Source organism: Aulostomus chinensis, chromosome 16 (genome assembly GCF_037954235.1).
Source record: "Aulostomus chinensis isolate RoL2024-O1b breed Wild chromosome 16, RoL_Achi_v1.0, whole genome shotgun sequence".
Classification (NCBI taxonomy): Eukaryota; Metazoa; Chordata; class Actinopteri; order Syngnathiformes; family Aulostomidae; genus Aulostomus; species Aulostomus chinensis.
Genome location: NC_141335.1, coordinates 9,488,745 through 9,511,690, shown reverse-complemented (window position 1 = coordinate 9,511,690; position 22,946 = coordinate 9,488,745). Strand labels below are relative to the sequence as shown.

The 22,946-nt window shown below is 39.2% G+C and overlaps 2 protein-coding genes across 6 annotated transcripts in view; one reads left to right on the top strand and one right to left on the bottom strand.

The window, feature by feature from the left end:
- LOC147247408 (VPS10 domain-containing receptor SorCS3-like) overlaps positions 1 to 17,635 on the top strand; it is a 58,291-nt gene extending 40,656 nt beyond the window's left edge. The window contains exons 18-28 of one of the 3 annotated variants that reach the window (XM_086179594.1): positions 116 to 287; positions 4,271 to 4,457; positions 4,734 to 4,867; positions 6,226 to 6,415; positions 6,745 to 6,857; positions 7,102 to 7,236; positions 8,942 to 9,041; positions 9,965 to 10,070; positions 10,173 to 10,333; positions 13,923 to 13,995; positions 14,146 to 17,635. In XM_086179594.1, the coding sequence (XP_086035720.1) occupies positions 116 to 287; positions 4,271 to 4,457; positions 4,734 to 4,867; positions 6,226 to 6,415; positions 6,745 to 6,857; positions 7,102 to 7,236; positions 8,942 to 9,041; positions 9,965 to 10,070; positions 10,173 to 10,333; positions 13,923 to 13,987 (1,363 nt within the window). In that variant the 3' untranslated portion in view covers positions 13,988 to 13,995; positions 14,146 to 17,635. Of the gene's footprint in view, positions 1 to 115; positions 288 to 4,270; positions 4,458 to 4,733; positions 4,868 to 6,225; positions 6,416 to 6,744; positions 6,858 to 7,101; positions 7,237 to 8,941; positions 9,042 to 9,964; positions 10,071 to 10,172; positions 10,334 to 13,922 lie in introns of all 3 variants that reach the window. The other 2 variants (XM_086179595.1, XM_086179593.1) reach the window with 2 other exon arrangements.
- A 1,299-nt stretch (positions 17,636 to 18,934) lies between these two features.
- LOC147247407 (VPS10 domain-containing receptor SorCS1-like) overlaps positions 18,935 to 22,946 on the bottom strand; it is a 51,436-nt gene continuing 47,424 nt past the window's right edge. For all 3 annotated transcript variants that reach the window (XM_086180799.1, XM_086180800.1, XM_086180801.1), the window contains one exon: positions 18,935 to 21,320. In XM_086180799.1, the coding sequence (XP_086036925.1) occupies positions 21,262 to 21,320 (59 nt within the window). In that variant the 3' untranslated portion in view covers positions 18,935 to 21,261. The remainder of the gene's footprint in view (positions 21,321 to 22,946) is intronic.

Here is a 22,946-nt window from a genome sequence, read left to right as displayed (position 1 = left end):
AGTCTGAAAGTAGCAACATAGACTGGGCAGCTGAGGCTTTGGAACAGCATTCTCCTTCCTCTTGACAGTCTTGATATTCAATAAAACTTCTCAAATTTTTGTTGATTCTTCAAAGGTATCGGAAGGTTCTGTCCAATAACTGTAAGGAAGGAGGGAGGAACGTGTACTCGCCCAGAAGGCAGGCGTGTCATCCCAGACCACCCCGAGGTCTTCGATTGTCTACAAGTCAAGGAGAACTACGGGCTACCGTTGGAAGCAACGTTACTTTCATGGTCTACCTTGATGACGTGAGTCGTACCACCGCAAACTGTTGCTGAACTGCTAACATACACGAGGCTCAGTCATTTTCTTTTAAAACAACTCAGTGTAGAATTTTGTACTTCATGAACAAACTCTCTTGGTCTGGGCGACATGGGATATCAATGAGAGAAAATATGAGCCTGATTGGCCTATCTGCCTCTGGAGGCGGGTCTTTCAAATAATCCAAAACTGAACTGACATGTTTTCAGCTAAGCGTGTAAAACTAATGGCGAGTATTGGTAAAATGGAAATGTCTACGTACAGTATGTAAAGAGTATCCACATTGTTTTGACAGTTTGACAACTTCTGATGTGGCGAATGATGCCTCTGTTATTCCTGAGCTCCGAACATCTGTTCCTGCTCTATGAAGGTTAGATTGATTGGACACTACTCATGTGTACCCTGTGCTAGCTCGAAATGCTAAGTTTGGGTATTATAAACTATAGCTCAGCACAAACATTCTAGCAGAGGGGGAAAAAACAAAAAGGATTTTTACAGACAAAGCTAAAAACTGAAAAAGATCAGAGCAAGGCCCTTCTTCTGCTCTCTAAACAGTTAGCCGTTAGCAACTGCATTTTAACATGTACACAACTGCTGGGGGTCCAGTTCGAGGGTCACAGTAATGAATAAACCATTGTAAGAATTTAGCAGACGTCTTTTTGCCTTATAATAAAACATGACAACTGACCACTTCTAGTCATGTCATTATAGTATGGTAGTTTGGCAAATGCTTGAATCATGCTAACACTAAGCAGCAAAAACTAAAAACTACATAATGGAGCTTTAAAACATGACAAGTCTACTGCCAAGGCGTCTGTGAGTACTTTCAGCTACAATGCTAGTGACAGCATGTAAACGTGTGTATGTTTGGCAGGTTCTTCACTGTCACTGTATTAGCATGCTAACATTTTCTAATTACCAGATCAGCTAATTAGCATGACTAATTACCACTAAACACACTGCGCAGCTCAAGTTGATGGGAATGTTATTGTCGGTATTTAATCACACCGAGCCAGAGAAACACCTTCACCAGTTAAATTCATCCTGAAGGGACTTCTGTTACCATTTCAAAACAACAGAGGTGTAATCAACAAACAAATTAAAATAAAGATGGAAAAAAATCGGAAAATGGCTGGAATGAGCTTGGTTTGAAGTAGTTCAAACCACCATGTTCTTGTACACTTTTAAATATCATCCTTTCTGCTATTTTTGGACTTTTGCTGTGATAAATATTGTGGTGGGTGCAAAATGAGATGAAACAACCAGAAACAGACAAACAGAAAGTAATGTACATTATACAGCATAGAAAGAATGAATGAGTCTCTGAAGCTCTGTGATATTGGAAGACATACCCATAGGAATACTTAACACTGATGTAGAGAAGAGTGAATTTCAAAAATGGTGTCATATTTGAATGCTTTAAAGGATGACACACAACATTTAGGCAACAACATGAGATTAATTAATAGAAAACCTTGAAAGCTATTGCAGCAAATAGGCCATGGATGTAAAAGAGACTAAAACAACAGTTGGTAATTATGTTCTCCGTTTAAAGGTCGACATCAAATCAATATCGTTTCTTTTCGGCATTGAGGGAGGAATCTCGTATTTTCTGTTAGATTCACATCCGATGCCCTGACTTCATTGATATTAAGAGGAATTTGTTTCTAATGAAGCTCCAGATTCAGTGAATGAAGAATTTGATGCTTTTTTTCCCTGTTCTCTTTTCAATTTACTTCTTTTTGTATAGATATGAAGTTTGGTGTTCAGTGCTGCGACTCGACATGGCTGGTTGTTACATGGTACCGCCCAGAGAATTATATAACTGCAAAAAAAAAACAAACCCATCATTCTGAATACTGTAGTACTGCACAGATGTTGCAGGAATGCCTTGTTTTTGTAAAAAATAGTTTTTTTCTCGCCGTTTTTTATTGAAATGTCGGAAACGCTATGATTTGAAAACAAAGCTGCAAAAAGATTCGTTTTTGATTTTTTTTATGTTCATTCTGTTTCAGGCATTTATGTTTATTTTATAACCTAGCGAGTAGACTAATGACGCTATTTCTATATTGCAAACCAAAATATTATAAACGATAATCCCTGCTTGAGTTTTTACCAAATCACGCGGCACTGCTCCTAAGTTTTGTTTTGTTCTGCAAATTCTGTAAACCTGCGGGCAGACTGCTGGTTCGGTGAATGAAAGTAACTTATTATGGCAACAGAGAAGGTTTGGGGGGGGTTTTTGTTTGTTTTTTTGGGGGGGGTGGTTGCTTTTAAATGTTGATTGCACAGTGTTGTAATGGCTAGAATAATGGCACCATCTGTGTGTAGATTGGTTCCCTTTTGAGTCTCACTACAACTGTGCAATTCTGTCAAACTACAATACGACTTTACGTATGTTTATGGCAAGGAAACTTTGGGAAGTGTATCTCCTCTAGAAGGCCTTTGTTTATGCTAAGGCACGTTTAATGATTTTGTTGAGTGCGTGTTAGGGATGCAGTTCTGTGTTCACCCTTTTATAGTAGCTTGGAGAATGTGCCTGTGTTCTGCCTGCTAGATCGTTGTATTCACAGCTTCAAGTACTTCAACACTTAAGTGAATACTACGAACAAACCCAAGTTTACATTGTCAAATGCTTGGAGAGAAAATGCAAAATGCAATTTTGGAATGTGCTTTTCAATCATTAAACCCTCTTTCTATCAGAAAAAGAAAGACTGAGACTCCCTAAACTCCTAGTGTTAGTGCATCACTTAAAATGGAGATGTTTGCAACTTGAATACATCATCACCTGTGTTAAAATAACTTTTGCTTTTACGGCTATGAACCTCATAAATAGATAATAAATTGTAAAAACATTGGATATTAAACCTGCTTTGTTTAAACATTTGAATAAAACCCTTAGAATCTGTAATTGTATTTCTTCTGTCTTTAATCAAGGCTGCTGCAAAATCTCATATTAGAGACCTGAACTAATTAAAGAAAATGGGTAATAATAATGTTTTTAGGGGTTATGCGAGATTAATCTGATATCGCTGATGGACGTGCCGATTTTGAAATTCCGTCTCCTTACCGATGGGAGATATCTGCACAGAGACATTTTTTATTTGGTGGATGATTCACTCAATAAATAAATAAGTAAACAACCACAAATGTCACCCTCACGGTAGCTTTAGAGGAAAATAACATAAATCATCAGAGGATCTGGTTAGAAACACATTTTCCCACTTACCTCTGGCTGTAACCTGATTAAATAAATAACCCGTTCTGATTTTTATTTAATCAGGAAATATCTCCCAGACATTGGAATCTCCCCCAGCACAATAGTGGTGCATTTGCTTTTTGGATTTTTTTTTCTTTTTTAAATTCTCTTTTTAACTTTAGATAATCAACAAACTTCACAATGAGCATTTTTTATAGGAACTACTTTTTACTGAGGAAAGTGTCTCTAGAAACACTATTGATAGGACGTTCTGTGAATAATCCAGAATAACTGGGACACTGCCTTGGGAAAAAGAAGTTGCTGTTCACTTTTTTTTTTTTTAATGCAAGTTTTCAATGCTTTGAGCTCCACAAATGAAATCCCCTTGACCTGTTGTATTAGTGTGGAAACAGGAGGAACAGACATTTCAAAGCCTGGGTAAATAAAACCAAAACAATCTTCTGCGCTGCAAGATATCACCAAGGTACTGGGAGTTTTATTTTTGGAACTTGGCTGAAATATTTCCTTGTTTGTGGTATTTTTATTTATTTATTTATTTATTTTACCAGGTTTTACTTTGAAGACCTCTTTTGCCTCTCAGATGAGTTCCTGTCCTCCTCGATTTATATTCACCTACAAAATATTTGTGACACAACTTCTAGGACATCTCATCCCAAGCAATTTGGTAGTGGACTAAGTGGATATGGTCTAATGGAAGTTTCCTGACCTAAGCTGTCCTGACAGATGCCATGTTTTACCGTCTGTCCCCAGGGAGACTCTCTGAGGACCAGCATCCAGCTCGACTTTGGGGACGGCATCAAGATCACATACTCTAACCTGAGCCGTACTGATGACGGCATCAAGCACATCTACAGAACGACTGGGATTTACCGAGTGACAGCCTCTGCTGAAAACAGCCAGGGTTCTGACAGCAGCACACTGTTTTTACACATCACCAGTATGTGAATATGAAACATCACTAGTCGTCCTGCGGCAGTGCACGAAGCATGAACCTTCTCTCTTTCATGGATAGTCACGTCTCCCGCTCGGCGCTGAATTTCATTTCAGTCATGCTTGTATTCATTTTATGCATTTTAGCTTTGTACAATGCAAACACCTGGAGCTAAATCAGCTGTGATTATTGTAATGCTGTATATGTGTTTGCGTGTGCGTGCATTGGATATATGGATATGTATGGATATGTGGTGTGTGTGTGTGTGTGTTGCCACCTCAGGTCCAGTGGAGCGTATATATCTCTCGGCTCCTATTGTAGCCATCCGGGGGAAGGAGGCTAATCTGACCGTGATAGTTTGGCCAAGCCATACTAGAACACTGACCTTCTTCTGGTGGTTTGACAACAGCTCCGAGGTGAGAAGCTTCTCCTCGTCCTTGTCTCACTACCACAGCCACATGTTGTCCTGTTTGCAGCAGCTTTTCCCCGTTCTTCCACATGCATCCTGACCCTGACCAGATGATCACACTCAGGGTGCAGTGGGATCTATGGTGGACGGCTGGGCCACGTGTGACCACATTCTTACGGCAATGTGAATGCAAACGTGTCCTGCACTGCCACATCAGCTGATGTCCTGTTACCCACTTCTTCTGCATGTGACTTTTGACTGATAGTTAAAAGAAAAGTGTCGAAATCCAGCTCACCCAGCAGCTGACATCCCTCTGTCTCTCTCTAGGCGAGGTGAACTCAGTCAAACTCAATGTAGAAAAAAAGCCATATTTTTTTGCACTGCTAAATGTATATTCCTCAAAATGGAAATTGCACTTGCTTGTCTATGCTCTCATGATATTTGTGGGATTGTGCTGACTGTCAAATTAAAAGACAGACCACACCAAAAACAGGTAAAAAAAACCAGTTTAAACTAGGGCCGTGCCATATTAGGATATACTGTATATAACAGTATGATATAAAACTGTCTATCAAAAGATATAAACCTCTGTCATTTATATTGTAACTATCGCATTGAAACTGCGGGACTGCTGCACGGCAGTATTTTCTGTTAATGAGAAAGTTGTTTACTTTTTTGAATTTTATATTTTGTATTCATATAACCTGTTTATTGGCTGCACTATTTCCATCGTTCGGAATTACATCGTGTCTTTCACAGGTTCTTCTCGATTGCGACAGCTCTGCTGCTCAACATCAAAAATAAAAGTGCCTTTTATCATTGTTTTGTTCACAGGATTATCGTATCGTAAAGTATTCAAATGAGACTTTGTTTATTAGTAAAGTTTATTTCATAGAATTGTCAGAAAACTTTCTGGGGCAGGATATCGTTATCAAATATGAGGTTATTAGGTATATTGGGGTACAAGATTTTGGCCATATCGCACAGCCCTGATTTTAAAAAGTTTCAGTGTTGCACGATTTGAGCAACATAACTGTGTGTGGCTTGTAAAAAAAATAGAATTAAATAAAGAAAATAAATCTTTTCAAACAGAAATATAGTGGATAGTAATTTACATAGAGAGGAGGAAGTGAGATCCACTCTCAAGTGGTCACTAGAGGCTCACGCTGAGACAAAGGTACTTAGAGCTGTCCACTTGCCACTCAGGACACATCTCAATTAATGCAGCTCTGAACAGAGCCTTGATGCCTGTGTGGCAGCCTTGAGTTTTTTCTAGATCTTGCAGGATGGATGGATGGCTGGTTGTATTTATTTATCATGTTGATTGTGTTCCCTGCAGCAAACAGCTCATTATACATTATGCAGCTTTTTTTCTTTTCTTTTTTTTTTTCTTCCTATGCAATTCTCTGTGTCTTCACCTTTGAAATCCAGCCCATTATCACCTTGGACGGAAGCATCTCACACACATTTCACAGAGAAGGCAAAAACAAGGTCACGGTCCAGGTGGCTTCTGGGAGCAATGTAATGCAGGATTCAAAAGATATAACTGTTAAAGGTGAGTAGAAGAGACAGTCTTCAAAGGACTTTAATTGGTGTGATGCACATAAGATGAATATGCAATATGCTATCTCTGGCGTGCTTGGTCCACGCTGCTGGTGGTGCCATGCTGATGTCAACGTTACACTCATCTAATGAATAAAATGTCAGGGTAAACGGAACATGAAAACTTGTGGAGCAATTAACTTCCAGCTGCATGTTTCCAAATGAAAAAAGACAAAATTGCACATCAGATTAATCAAAAAAGAAACAAGAAGTAGCAGTCATATTTCAACAGACATCCGCTTTATTTATTTATTTTTTTTACTCTCTTTTTCTCCCCTCCAGAGTTCTTCAGGTCGCTGCTGTTGTCGTTCTCGCCAGCTCTTGACGAGCACAATCCTGACATCCCTGAGTGGAGAGAGGATATAGGCCATGTGGTGCAGACAGCTCTGTCACAGGTACATCAAGTCCTTACTGCTGAACATCGGCCACTAGTGACTTTCAGGGTCATGACTATTTGATACCTGATGCAGCAGTCATGATGTTTTATGGCTCCTGTTGGAAATTTGTGAAGATTTTTTGTTGTTGTGTTGTTTCTTTGATGACTAGCCAATCACAGTTATCTGGTGTGAAAATGTCTTTGCTAAGTAACAGCCGAAATCCAGAATTCTACCTGCTAATCGGTTCATTTTGCTCCTGCAGGTGTCTGGCGTTCCTCAGGGTCAGCTGCTGGTGTCTCTGTACCCTGGACTCCCAACCACAGCTGAGCTCTTCATCCTGCCTAATGTACAAACAGTAAATGAGCACAAGAGAAGAAGTGAGGAAGCTCTGGAGGCGGTAAGAACACTAACGTCTGAAAATATAAAGTTCACATTACTGTGTCACCGGAACGGATAATTGCTAAAGTAGTTATGCTCATGCTAGCTGCTGTGTAGACAAGTCACCTCAGCGTTAATTAGTTAGATCAAAAGATCACCAATTAAACAGGTTAGGTTTGGTGGAAAGATTCTCTAAGTTTCACAGAGAAAATCTATTCCAACCATCCATCCATTTTCTTTCGCTTATCCTGTTAAGGGTCGCGGGGGGGCTGGAGCCTATCCCAGCAGCCTTTGGGCGAGAGGCGGGGTTCACCCTCGGCAGGTCACCAGTCCATCACAGGACCAACACATAGACAGACAACCATTCACACTCACAGCCTCACCTACGGTCAATTTAGAGTATCAATCAGCCTCGTCCCCTCTTGACGTCTTTGGACTGTGGGAGGAAGCTGGAGTACCAGAGAGAACCCACACAGGAACAGGGAGAACATGGAGACTCCACACCGAGCTGGGGCTTGAACCCGGAACCTTCTTGTTGTGAGGTGACAGTGCTAACCACTGCACAACCGTGCTGCTGACAATTTATTAATTTTAGTAAAAAAAAAAACCCAACAATTCTATTTTTAAACCTGCATGGGTTCTCTGTTTAATGGAACAATGGTTCCTCTGTTTCATGGAACTTCCACTATTTTTCAACCTGGACCTTGTTTTTTGTTTTTATTTTTTGTGGTCAAAATGATTGATCGAGACCAAAATCCATCCACTTAAAGTGTTTGTTTTGGCAACCGACAGCTCAGATTGGTATTATTATTGCCTGACAACATTGCTTGTCAGGCAAGTTTCTGTACCAGTTTTCTTTTTTGGGGGGGGGGGGGCTGAGTCTACACACGAGAAGTCATGCTGAGACTGCACAGATTTGTCGCCTACGACAAAGAGGAACTGCTACAAATAATTGATCCAAAGTCATGGAAGAACATTTCGGTAATTTCAGTGTGGTGTCCATATTTATTTGAGCAAGGGTTACCAGAGCAGAAAGAGAAGGAGTGAGAGAGTAGAAACAGACAGAAGAGTTTGATTGAACGGCAGCTGCGAGGACACAGAGCTCAGGAAAGCTGGTGGTGGGTGCTGTGATCTCACAGAGGAAGAAGGCCTGTGTTGTTGTGAAGAGCATCTGAGTCCAGCAGGGATGAGAACTCAATCATCAGTGGAGTTTCAGATTTTGTGCACAAATTAAAAAAATGTAAAAAAAAAAAAAAAAAAAAGATCTTTCAGAACAAATCCTGAACCTGTCCTGGGTACCAAATCATGTGACTTAGGGACTCCAAATCAGTGCTGGATATTAGCACTCACCTCATTTTATTGCATTTCATTATCTCCTCTATTTTATATCACTATTTCAGTTTATAATTAATTTTTCATGTTTTGCATACTGCAAAATGATTGCATACCCCAAATAAGTACCAGAAAATATAGGACACATCTCTTGCCTCCTGTGTTTTATAGGAATATTTTGATGTTTTAAATGCATAATGTCCATCTTCTCATTTTGACTCAAATACATGGGAAAGTTGTGGATAAATAATCAAATCTCCCTTTATAAGAAAAGACCAGTTTTTACTGACATCATGACAGTTTAGTCTTTGGAGAGGTTTGTGTTTCCTTTGTGTCATTTAGTCTCATCTTATTTTCTGTACGTTTTTCTGTTTTTTTCTAAATACTTACAGATATCAGATATCTTTGTCACTGCCCTGAACCAAGGCCTGATCCAGTTCGATCTGAAAGCCGATACTCGCGTCACTGTGTACATCACTCAGCAAACTCTTGGTAAGTTTCTAATTTTTCTTCTCACCTGGACCATTGCAGTCGTTACATTTAAAAACCTTTTTTTTTTGCAGGTACGTCAAATCGAAACATTCAAATAGGCCTAAGGCTCATCTCACGCTAGATTAAGACAGAATTCCTAAACATCCACAGCATGTTTGCTCTCCTGGCTTGTGCTTGCTGATGTGCACAAGATAAGCCACGTGTCTTCCTTGGGATGATATGACATTGAGTTCTGCCCAACACTGAAAAAAACAAAGGCAGCTTCATCCCCTGAGTGAGATGTTTATGATACTGTATATCACAGGATACAAATACCTTTCAAAGAGCTCCAGTTTTTCACCCCAGGCAGCGAGACAGTGCTTCTCTTTGAAATTAGCCGATCAATGACATGATTGACAAAGCAGGCTTTTGGTATGCACTGAGGTAATCGGCAGGGTCACTGCGTCATTAGCATATTGCAAAAACGTGTCGATCAAGCCCGCGTGGCTTTACCCTTTTCATCCACCAACGGATCTGTCTTCATTTGTGTCGGCACACAAAGGTCTGGGTTGCCTTTAAAATGATGCAGAAAGGTCATAGACTTCATAGGTTTCTCTCTGAAGGAGAGAAAGATGGACGGCAAGGGGAAATACTTTGAATATTGCATTTCAGCATTTAAAAAGCCATGACTATGCAAAAGGTACCTGCATGACGGACGCCAGAGAGAGCCAGCGAACCTCCTAAAGGTTCTCTTTAATACCCTGAGGGGATAACATACATAGAGCAGATCTTTAAACATGACATCAAGTAATGAAAGTGATCTTGAAATAAAGCGTGGCCTAAGAAAACGGAGAATAACTAAGCGGCACATTTGTCTTTCTGACTTTCGACTATATTTCTACTCTGTAAAATTGTGTCATTTATTTGATGTGTTTGTCTTCCAGCTCCGCTTGTGGATTCCAACTCCATCCACAGCGGTTCAGCCATGCTGATGCTGCTCTCCGTGGTATTCGTTGGTTTAGCTGCATTTTTCATCTACAAGTTCAAAAGGTGTGTTTACAAAAATTTAAAAAAGCAACTTCAGTGCGCCAGTAAATTTATCTTTGTTTTTTTTGACATCCTCACATAGTTGCTCTGCTATCTTGTCATTAGGAAAATCCCTTGGATTCATGTTCAGACTGAGGACAGCCACGAGAAGGAACCTGAGGTGATCAGTACTGTCGGTCAGAATGACACCATGTCAAAGGTCAAGCTCAGTGAATTTCCCTCTCAGAAGGAACTCATGGAAAAGGACCTGGAGGCCAGGAACAGAGGTAACACGTTCGCCGTTTCCCAGTTATGATGTGTTAACAGCATTTGAACTGATTTAGAAATCAGTTGTACGATTGCAGCAAAACTGTGATAGAAATTTTTAGACCTGTGGGTTCACAAAAGGATTTTAAGTCACTGACACTGCAAGAGACTGAATATTAACATTTTGTAACCCTAAAAATCGCAACGCCTCACTGCTGATTCCAATCATTTTTTTATTATTTTTAGGGGAATAGTGCTGGTATAGCTCTTCAAAACAGCGCTGACACAGGGCAGTTCTTTGATAAGGGTGTTTAAGGCTCTGGCGTGCTTTTGGTATTTCCTCGGAATACTGAAAAGTTTCACAGTAAATGTTAAGCACAACCTTAGTTCTATCAATGCAGGCAAGCATCTCATTGGAGAAAAGTGTATTTGATGACTCTTTAGAAGACTTTTTCTAATGCTCCACTGCTAGTGAGCATTGCAGCTAAGCTAACTAGCAGTTATCTGTCGGGTGCGGGTCTAGAGCTCCGTAACACAGAGAGGAGAGAAGGTAATCTACCTGTATTTCTGGCAATAAAAATGAGGACAGTAAGTGTAGTACAGTCCAGTGCTAAGCTAAAGTTAGCGGGCGACCCTGCGGACTTGTTGTCAACAAGTTCCTTTAACAAAGTTGCCATTGAACCTGAACTACTTCCACCTGAACTACTTCCACACTGTGCTTCTCGGATGTTTCGGTGACGTGACTGTTTGCTCAGAATGACTAATCAGCATTGTCCTCCGTTTGCGGAATGAATCTTTCCCGATGGGTCAAAGGACATGCAGCAGGTCAAGCCGCTGGAAGATTTAGAGCGCCCTCTGCCGAACAAGAAGGGGACTACTTTAAAATGATGAATAAGCTCATAAAGACTTAAATTTAGAAGGGGGACTGTTCACACCACCTTTGCATGAACATTCAAACTACAAATAAAAAGTAGAACCCAAACAATAGAGGAATTTTGAGCCTGTTACTGATTTTAGAGAAAAGAAAAAAAATCACTGATTACTGGCACATACAAGCGATATGATGAATTTATACTGAAAGTCTTCTGTGTAAAGGTACTCAGAAGACTAATATCTTAAACAATTAACTTTATTTAGCTGAATTTCTGCATTTAATGTGATCCAAAAAAATATCTGATTTATCAGAAAACATATACACCAATGAGATATATCTGTGATCGGTTGGTATATCGCACCGGCCGATGTTTCAGTCGGGCCCAAATAAAAAGTGGACACAGGAGGAGCGCCATCTAGTTTCACATGGTGAATAAACTGCATTCCTTCATGTACGGCGCCTCAGATATTTGCATCAAACTAACAGTTTACTTACTTAGATGTATCTAATTATATATTTACAAATTTAAGTGCATGAATTCATGACCTCCCTTAAGGATCAATTTAGTGATGTACGACAGACGCGGAGGATTTGTGGGACTTGATTCACTACAACCAAACTGCTTTACTTTGTAATGCAGAACACAAATCTGAGCTGCTGAAATGTTGTCAGTTCAGTGTCGCATTTTGACGCCACAAACATAACCGCAGCATCTGTACGGGACATCCCGGTGATTGCTCGGGCTGATGCTATTAAGACCGTTGAACAGAAGCCACATCGCAGGGGTTCTGACTCAGACATGTGGGCTGCAGGCCTGTTTTCTGGTCACTCAGCACTTGGGTTCTTCCTCATCTCTCAGCTGTTTCTACCTTCCCAAGTTCTTCCTGATGGGAAATGAATTAACTCCTTTATGGGGGTTTGTGAGCCTGTTTATCTATCAAAGGGGAGAGCAGCGTGGGACCTTTGATTTCATTCGCGCTAGATTAATGGAGTTTGCACCCTGCCGGTTTAAGATTTCATTAATACTTACGATATTGTTTTCATTGTAATGCAGGCTTATTTTGGCAGGAATAGATGTGTTTCTAATCCATGTGACTAGAATAGCGTATGGTCTATTATCTGTTGGTTTTTCTTTCTTTCTTTTACTGTCCAGCTCACTTTGCCTGTGTTGATTTATCCACAATTATCCAAAAACATTTGATTTGTGACTCATTTATAACAAATTTACTATGAATAGGATTTTCTCACTGAAATATGCAGCTTTTTAAGAACGGGGAGGAATCTGCTTGTCATTCATAGTGGTCACCTTCGCAAGTCAAATCAGAGAATTCATAAAGGTTAAGATGCAGATTAAAAAGTCTAAAACTGAATTTGACGGATTTATTTCTTAATTTAATTCATGTGAATACCAATCAGCTCTGAGTGATTAGCATGATTGCTCAAATGAGCTCATGTTTCATAATAAGTAGAAATCTGAAGTTCATTTGGAAATAAGAATTAATGAAGCTGTAAAAGATATTCAGAATTCTCCCGTATGAGATGGTGGTGGGGGTGGGGTGGGGGGTGGGGGGGTCTCCTGAACAGGCCCGCTCAGTAATCAAGTGACTGTTTCTCACGTTTCAAGTCAATCAGTTTAACTGACGACACAAAATGAATACACACATGATAATCACTCCTTCATATATTCCAGGCTCATGAGTTCAAGTGAACCTTTTTTTCTTGTTTTTTTTTTTTAGACTTGATGCAACGGTTCGACTAGACGCGATGTCCTTGATGTCCGTTTTAGCTGTCTTTTATTAATATTCCTGATCATATTTTTTTTGAAAAGTATGAAATGAAGAGAGAGACAAAGACAAGAGGCTAAAGGTCTAAACTATTTCTGGAGTTTATTTTGTGCTTTCAACTGCAACAGAATCTTTCAGAAAACCCTCAGGTTCTTATGTGGTTATTAACAAAAATTGGCAGAGTTTTTTTGTTTTTGTTTTTTTCAAGCATTTTCAGCACAAAACGTTTAATTTGGTCCAGTGTCTCCCGAGTTTGCAGACGGCTGTCATCTTCCCTCCTTGACAATCAACACTTTTGATTCTTGCTGACATGGAGTGATAGCTAAGGCTCATGACACATCCGCATCCTAGATTTAATCTCACTGATCTTAATTTTCAACTTTAACTTATCTGCTACCTTGTCTACCGTGATTTTATTCCAAGCGGAATTCTAAAAGTACCACGAGAACCTTGAATTTCATAGAGGCTGCAGTGAGTGACTGCTAGTTCTGATTTTTATCCGCTCATATTATGAGTCATATCAGCAAATTTTTATACAGCTAGCTGAATTTAACACATTTAATAGACCAAGATGTTTCACCTTTGAGCGCGCCTGCACCATCTGAAGGCATCGGATGCTTCTTATCGGCAGCTCAGGCCTCCTTGGATAATTCATGTCTTGACAGCAAATGAATAAATCAAATACATAGATGATAAATTAATGTTTCTTTGATCTGCAAGTAAAGAGATTAGAGATGACTAGACTGAACTTTGACTTTAGGTTAAGATTATTTATTACTTTGCCCCGAAATCAGTGTCGAACACATAAAGCAAACATATCACATATACGGGCTCAAAGGAAACCAAAAGAATGTTATCTTTTCTTCAAAGCCGAGCAAATAACTTTTGATGTGAATAAAATCAAAGCAGGTGAGCATCCCTGTATTAAGTCTTTTTCATTTTTTTTTCCAGGAGGAATTGGAAGAAATATGGAAAGAATTGTAACAAGGGAATTTCCAAACTGTACTAATGTCTAAGACATCGAGTAAGTACAGATTGTTGTGTTTCAATTGTGCTGAAATTTGTTTTGTCTGCGGTTCTTTTTCTTTCTTTTTTTTCTTTTAATGTCATTCAGATAGTTGTTCAAAGTTTTTAACACATATGGACAAAGTATCTATTTCACAATACTTTCTAGGGAGTAGTCCACCGAGCCAGACTCGAGGGCCTCTAATTTGAGGGCGGTGAAATACTACAATCAGATGATAGCTGCGGTACCCAGCAGCGTTTTTGATGATAATGGATCTTATCATACTTTGTGAGTAGATGTTTCTATACCAGTGCCATAGATGAGGCATTTCTGATATGGGTGTGTTACAAACGCTCAACTGACATTGTGCAATTTGAACCTTTACTGCCTGAGACATATTGTTTTTCATTTGGATAATGTCTCCATAGGAAGCACAGAGGGAGTCACTCAAATACCCCCTCCAGAAATGTTTCAGGACATGTAAAAAGCATCTGCCTGGAATATTAAATTGTGTCTGACAGGGTTTCCCCCCCCACACCAAAATGTTTAGCTACCTTATTAAAATGCCTTAAAACGATCTCCTTCTCCCACCATGGAAAAGAATCTATGAATATGCATATATATTTCATATTCATAGATATATATATATATATATATATATATATATATATCTTTTCAGACATTTAACTGCTAGACATGAAATGTCTCCTCGTTCATTTAAAAGTCAATTCTCCGTGTACGTGCGCTGCAGGCTTCAGATACCCTCATCACACTTGTCTGCGTTGTTTACTGGCCCTTCACTGGCTCTAAATCTTCACCGAGGTAACTATTACATCTCTTAAACTCTAAATTTCTGGTGAGTTTCCACTCTTCAGAAGATAAATGTGGAACCTGGCTGATTATTATCAAACGTTCACATACATCATCCTGCACAGTGGAGCTCCAGCATCCAACTGTCGGAGCGAGAAGACCTTTTTTGAGTGGAGGTTAGATAAAACACGTCATGACCCTGAGCCGCTAAAAAATGTTGTTGTTGTTGTTTTTTTTGTAAACCAATCAAATCTCTGGCAAGTAAAATAAATGGTATGCTTTTTTTTTTTTTTTTTTTTTTTTTACTGTATATCTATATATTTATTTTAGATAACGTTTGACAGAGTCATTATAATTGAAGAATTATCATGACTTACTAAAGTAAATGAGCATTAAAGAATAGTATTATATTCAGGACCTACTCAAACTGAAGGAATGGCTTTTTTAATATCCCTTGAAATGAATCGAATTTTAAACACAATGTAAATCCAACAAATTTCCTTCTTGCATGGATTTGTCAAATACCTTGACAACCAAAATCTTTTCACTTCCTTTAGTAGTCCCAGTGGACAAGTGTGGCAAATCTGAAGCAATTCTTTCAATTCGTTCCTAAAATATCACATAATCCAAAAACCTAATAACCAATGACTGTTGCCAGTGTGGAGACTTACTAAAAATTAGTATGTTATTAGTTCCGTGACCCCAACTCAACAGGATATACACCATTATTTACTTTTATTTCACATTTTTGTTAGAGTTGGCAGTTAACAGACGTACTTTATGAACTCCTCCCAGTTTATTGCTGATATTTCCCCCAAAATTTTTTCAGTCTTTGGTAACTTATTCAGAGTTTTTATTGGGGGATGGTTCCAATTTGACTGCACATGTTCAAAATTTGGGCTGCACGGTGGTGCAGTGGTTAGCACTGTGGCCTCACAGCAAGAAGGTTCCTGGTTCGAGTCCCGGCCCGGTCACGGGATCTTTCTGTGTGGAGTTTGCATGTTCTCCCCGTGCCTGCGTGGGTTCTCTCCAGGTACTCCGGCTTCCTCCCACAGTCCAAAAACATGCAATTGGGGACTAGGCTGATTGAATACTCTAAATTGACCGTGAATGTGAGTGTGAATGGTTGTTCGTCTCTCTATGTTGGCCCTGCGATGGACTGGCGACCTGTCCAGGGTGTACCCCGCCTCTCGCCCGTTGACGCTGGGATAGGCTCCAGCCCCCCCGCGACCCTTAATGTGTAGGAATAAGCGGAAGATGACGATGGATGGATGGATGTTCAAAATTTCCCAAATGTCAAGTCAGATTAGATTAGCAGTAATAGCACCACCTAGTGGTAACAGGAAATGACATGTTCGATACCTCGGTGTGGCCCTTCGTTCATTTGGAGTAAAAAGTCTTCCCATGATTTATTGTAAAGATAGTGATTTGTTTTGTTTCTCAAATCGCACATTGCTGTTAATGTCATAGAACAGATATATGACATATTAGTATAAAATATATACTTATAAGTCAAGTTGATCACATTTAGACCTTTTGTTTTCATTTCCTTTGTCTGTTAAATTTGTGTGATGTTGTTCCGTCCCTTCACGACCCAAATAAACAACACGTTTTACTTATATTTGTGTTCATTGGACAAAAAACATGAATAGATTTCAATTACTGTTTCATTGCTACGAGCAAATGTGATTGTACCTCAAACTTTACTCCCTGTAGAAACGTTATCATTTACCGCCCTGTAACTAGAGGCCTCTTAGGTGTTATTATGATGATAAACTATCCAAATTTGACTGCTGTGAATGCTCTTATGACTGAAACAGTTGGATTTCTGTAAGATTACACGCTGCCCTGTCAGATAAAGAATGTGACGACGCTATAGTTTGGAAGGCTATGAGGCTGAGGGTGTACATAGGATGAGATGGAATGTAAATTTATACAGTAGCATCATCTCACGTCATTGTAAAGTCGACCCAATGTTACCATGACTATAAACAGATTGTTCTATCTTTATTTGACTTATTTATTTATTTATTTATTTCCCACAGTGGCATGCCCTAACCATCTGTAATAAATGACTACATTAGGGTGTGCTGGTACTGTATACGTCATGGTGATTTTCAAACTTTACTTGACACATTAAAACGAATGATTAAACACCTTCTTCTAATAGTCTAGTTGTGCAATTACCAAAAGTTGTGCATGCATCTATAATACTGTTCATTTTTGTCAACTATATACAATTGTCTTGTTTCAAATCATTTTTCTTACTGTGAACAAATTGCCATTTTGAAAATTGTTTAAAATAAATGTATTTTTATATGGAATTCAGTTTTTTTTTTGTTTTTTGGGTTTTTTTTTTTTTTTGGTGCGCCTGAAATGTGTAAATTGACAAAAGGGATGTCAAGACAGACTTGGCAGTAATAACTGTCAGTGAATATGAAATCTCTTTGTTGTCTTGACATAAATCTATTCCTGAAGGTTTCTTCTTTTTTCTTTCTTTCTTCCTTTTTTTTTTTTTTTTTTAACCGCTTTGCCATTGTCTTATCTGAAATACACTTGTCCTGTAGCATCAGTCTCAACACACCACTTTTAATGAACCTTCAAAGAATCTGAAGTCAGCTTTAATGGGTAGAGGTGTGTTAACATTCCCATCTGACACTTCAGCTGAGCTTCATCTTACCTCGATCACACCATCACTCAAGCTGCCTGTTACAGATGGTTTCCATTTAATGGGAACAATTACTGAGGCTGCAGTTGAATGATGAGAAATAGATGATTTGGTAAAGAACTTGCAGTATTACAATTGCTTCCTCTCCATCCTCAGACTTGCATTGAAATGGCAGCAGAGGTTTGAGGACAGTTGATTGGCTGAAGCAACTCTCCTCGTACAAATCTGCAAGAACGAGCCTCTTGTTCCCTCTGTTTTGCATTTTGTTTGCCACTTCAACAGCTACATATCACACACACACACACACACCAACACCAACCTTCATCACTCCAACAGCCATCAGCGCTCCGGGAGTCTTATTCTCGCTCCTGCTCTCAGTCTGAATTAACACCAAGGCCTTTCCCTAACTGCCCTGGGATGTTCGGCGGAGCACAATCAAATTGAACGCTGACAATCACTAATGGATATTTCGCTGCAGCCAAGGCGCTATAATGTGGCACTCAATGAAAGGAAACATGCTCATCAATTTCACATTGTGGCTAACACAATATTGCTATAGGTTATTGTTGTGGGACATTTTTCATTCAAGGTGCTGCTCAGTCTGGGGGAAAATCTTCCTTGATTGTGTGTGTACATGTGTTTTTTCTGGAGATGGGATAATTAATTTGTTGCACAGGGGTAGAGCTCAGTACCTCGCACATTAGAATCGCTCCAGGCTACTTGTGCTTTTCATTGTCCTCCCATGCTCCCGCCCCCACCGCCGCCACCTCATCACTGCAACGTGCCAAATAGCCACAGTCAAAGGTTGAGTATGCTAAGAAGCACTTGTTAAAGCAGACAAAGCAACAATTGTGACAAAGCCAAAGTCCTCGTCAAACCGAACGCTTCATTTCTGTGACAGACACTGACGTGAAGCAGTAGGTTTGCCCTTCATTAAGTCTGTTAATTGACTAAATCAAAGGTCAAATAAATAAAACCTGCAGTCACTTACAAGAATTCCAACCGATCGAAGTTTAATGTTGTGTTTCTGCTTTATTCTGCAACCATGGTTACTTCTGCAAGATCCAAAAAAAACAAAACACTAACAACCCACGTATAATCACGTCACTTTAAATAAACAAGTCTGAGAAAATACTGCAGTTAACATTTCCAACATATTTTTCCCTAATTAGGACATTTTTAAATATCTTGAAAGAGAAAAAAAAACATCATGCAAATATGATCACAACTGTAGTCACGGATTGATTATTGGGATTTTGTTGAACAAGCACAAAATAAAAGTTGATAGCATTTAGAGGGACAGCGTTCATCTGATGATGAGTAGAAGTTTATTTATGCTCCCAGCTCCAGCCGAAGACTGGAGGGAGGAAGTCTTGAGAAGTCAATTTGTCTTCCTGACATATGATGCTGACAACACTTAAAAAGAAAAGTTTTACGAAGAAGAACTTCAGTACTCGTTCCAAAGAGACAGTAGCTGACCAAAGCTCCGCGCGTAGGCTGAGCCTTGTTGACAGGAGATACGTCTTCTCTATCTCCGTGTCCCTCGCAGTGAAGGAGATGAACGAATCCGACGCCTTTTGTCCGCTGAGTCCTTGAGGACGAACCTAGAATAGACTGCAAGTTCCTCTGCATTACTGTAAATGGGGGAAAGGCCATGTTTTGATGCTGGTATCATCACAAAAATGACAGAATGAACCAAAAGTTATTCCAACACAACCTGAGTCAACAGTGAGAGCAAAGAAATGTACACAAAACTCAATATTGGGTTAATAAATCCTGCATCTGCTTCAAAAACATCTGCTAAATCATGAACCCTTCATGTATTAACCAAACTGCATTATGGCAACTTTAGCATCTTTGTCCTAGCAGGACTGATTCCGAAAATATTACTCGTAATACACTGCAAAAAAACGGCCTTGTTCAGTGCTTAAGAGGGACAGAATATTTAGGGGGAGTTTCCAGGTGAATGTGCGTCCCAGTTGTGGATGACTTCATCTGAAAACAGGGATTAATCCCTGAAATTGGTTTGATATTTGAGGTTTTCCTGTCATAAACATGAAATAAATATCGCTTTCCATAGGCGTCTGTTCAAATTTTGAAGGTTCAGCGTACAACCGCTCAGCAAGGATTATGATGGATGTATGTGGTGGTCATTCCTATGCACAATTAAATCTCATAAATTGAGAATCTGGGGGATGTTGCACAGATTTTGTGCAAGATTCTTACATTTTTCACCACTTGAGAATTGATGAATCGCTCCAAAATACTAGATTAGGACACCAAGGCCTTGAAGAGCACAATAGGAAAAAAAAAATCATATTATTATTATATATTATATTTTAAAAAGTGCTTGAATTTGGTGTGACAGTAAGTGTAGGAACCCAGCTGGAATGAGTACAATCATCGGCCAGTGCAGTAAGTAAACTTTACTGAAGATCTTTCTAAATTTTATCTTAAAATCTAGATGGCCACATGCCAGAGCGCATACCTCTGCCAAGGCTATATATGATGTCATCAAGTCCTAAATCTAACCAATTGTTTCTCAACCTAACCTCTATCATCCTAAAAAAAAGAATTCCACCAAAATCCACCAACCACTTCTTAAGATATCCTGTTAATCCTTCAAAGGTCGCATGACCTCCTTGGAGGTTGTAGCAAGCCACTTAATCTGACTGGAATACTATTTGTTACGTGAATCTCATCTTTAAAGTCTCAGAAGACGTTTTGACTAGAAATGTGTTAAAAACAAACAAACAAACAAACAAAAACATGATGTTTAGCAGTGTAGAAACCAAAGTGTGTTGGTCAGCAATCAACAGAAAGAAGTGAGGGTGTCTTTTACATTGCACACTCAAAAATAAAGGTACCACTGTTTACCTCGAGGGGGACAAATGCTTGGTTCAGTTCAATTTGTACCCTTTCTGTTTGTCAAAGTCTGTGTTTCTTCCCTCTTGAAGATCAATCATAAACTATTTTAACATACCACATACTAGCTAGCTACATTTGAGTGTCCCTTCTTCGATAGCGTACCTGTAAGAACACAACTTGTACCTCCATTTTTGAATGTGTGGGGCAGGGGCTGGTGTACATGACTTATTTAAATCCACTAACAGCCCGCTCAGCTGCTCATCCCTATATAAACCTTCCGTATACCAACTTTAATCTTCCCCCCTTGTGTTTGTTGTGACATATATAACATTTTGAGCGACAAGAAGGCTCGATGGCATACACAGATCTGGAACTAGGACTTATCCTCCATCTCCAGTCACTCATAGCCAGCTTTCATTTGATGATAATCTTGTGATAAGATTTACTGATTGTACAGAGCTTAATGAATCCGGTTCCCTCACTGTCTTACTCAGATAAGCTATTTCCACACAGTTAAACCAAGTAAACTTCACAAACACAATCGTAAAGAACAGAAATAGGGGCACATTTTAGAGATATTTTTATACATCACTTCTGTTCCACTGTTTTGATATTTTCATTTGAGCAGGCGCAGCTGTAACCAGCTGAGACAAATAACTTTTACTTCTTCCATTATGGATGTACATTATTTACATAAAAAGATCAATGTCCTTGCAAAAATACAAGTATTTTCAGTCAAAAAGTGTCCCATTTCAAGAAGCGAGTAGAAATCTGTACAGTCTCCTCAGAGGGATTAGGCAGCACAGTGTGAACTGGTCCATCCATGCATGGGTAGCAAAACACTCGAGACCATTCATTGTGACCGTGGTTTCATAGCTTGCTGGAAGTAACTGCCAAAGAAGATGTATTGCTTTCGAGTCGGTCATAGACTCTCAACATTAAAACACATGGGGCGCTTCATCAGAGAGCTTGATGTCTGTGTGAGATGGCAGGTAGCCTGGCGAGGGAGAAGAAAGGAACGAGACAGAGAGGGAATTTTATGTACCTATTTGCATATGGGTGTATTTTTGCAGGCAAACACATTTATCTTGGAGGGGTCAATTGTTTAGCTACGGCAGGAAGGTAAATCAACTGAAACTTTCAACTGAATACTTCTTGATGAAAATGCTTTCACCCCTCAGCTACTTTCCTGATGCACTAATTATTTTATTGCATCAAATAATTCACCAAGACATTCTCATCACTTTAGCTCACGCTCAAATGTGTTTCACTTACCTGTGAATTCCGCGCTATGACAATTTCAGACAGGCAAATACATAAATATGCGGCACATAATGGTGGTTACTCATGATAATACAGAGGGGAGGAAGAAACTGTGTCAGCACTAAGGAAGAAGTGAATATCAAGTAGAGAAATGTGTCATGATCAATGTTACTTTATACATTTCCGGTGATTGATCAGACCGGGAACGTGACTGAGCGACTGACTTATTTGACACGTGTTCCATGTCAAGAGTGAAAGCCGAAATCAAAGATCTCTTTTAAATTTTATTGTTCTCCAAAATAGATCGCTGCAGGGATACTTCTGGTAGTTAGCATTGGGTCCCTCGACTTACAGGGCAGGGGGAGTTTCACATTGGATTTTTTTGGCAAACAAAAGTTTATAAAACTTACACATTCGATTTTGTTTGGTAATCTCCACATATTAATGTCAATTTACGATCGTTGAAGTGTGAATGCGATCGTTAGAACAACAAAGCTAAGGTTGGCTTCGCGCTTCTGCTTCCTTTGTTGTGGTTACGTCCGCAGCCTAGCTTAGCCACTTGTTAGCAAAAATTTAACATAGACACATTAAAAATAAACGCTTCGAAATTCATAAGTGAGGTATTTACTGGTGTATTTTATTCCGTAGAACAAAACATTAAACTGCAGACCTTATTTCAGGCTCAATCATTCTAAAAACTCACAATTTGAGCCCAGTTGTTCAAAAATGCTAACATTCTTCTGGGTTTTAAGACTAATTTCTACACCAATGTTTAGCCTGTTCAAAAGTTTATACAAACTAACATCCAGTGCAGTGATGTTGCCTTCAGAACAAATGCAGAAAACACTTTGATATTATGGTTTTTGCCAGAGCTGGTTTTTAAGAGCCTCATTCTAAAAAAAAAAATCTAACAGGAAGCCAAGCGATTCCATTGTGAGCTTGTTGTTAGCATGGATGTGTAAAGTTTTTACATGGATGGATCATTTCTTTTTACCTCCATGGTTGTTACGAGGCAAAAGCAAAAACGTGTCTTGTTCATATTCCCAGTTTGGAACAAATAAACCGGGTGATGCAATGCATAGTTTTGCCATAAGTTGATGCTGACAGTTGTTTGTGCAGAAATAAATCCAGTTACTTTGTCCAACTATGAGAAAACAATGAAGAGGTCTTCATTTTTTTTTTTAATTGGCCACCCTGTCTGGAGACGAAGACAGCAGAAACTGCTTCTTCTTGTCTCTGAACTGAAAAGGCTGTCATGTGACAAATGATCACTACATCAGAACATTACTCTTTGTTGAGAATGGCAAAAAAAAAAAAAAAAAATCCCATCAAGTGAGCATAAATGAGAAATTGAGGATGG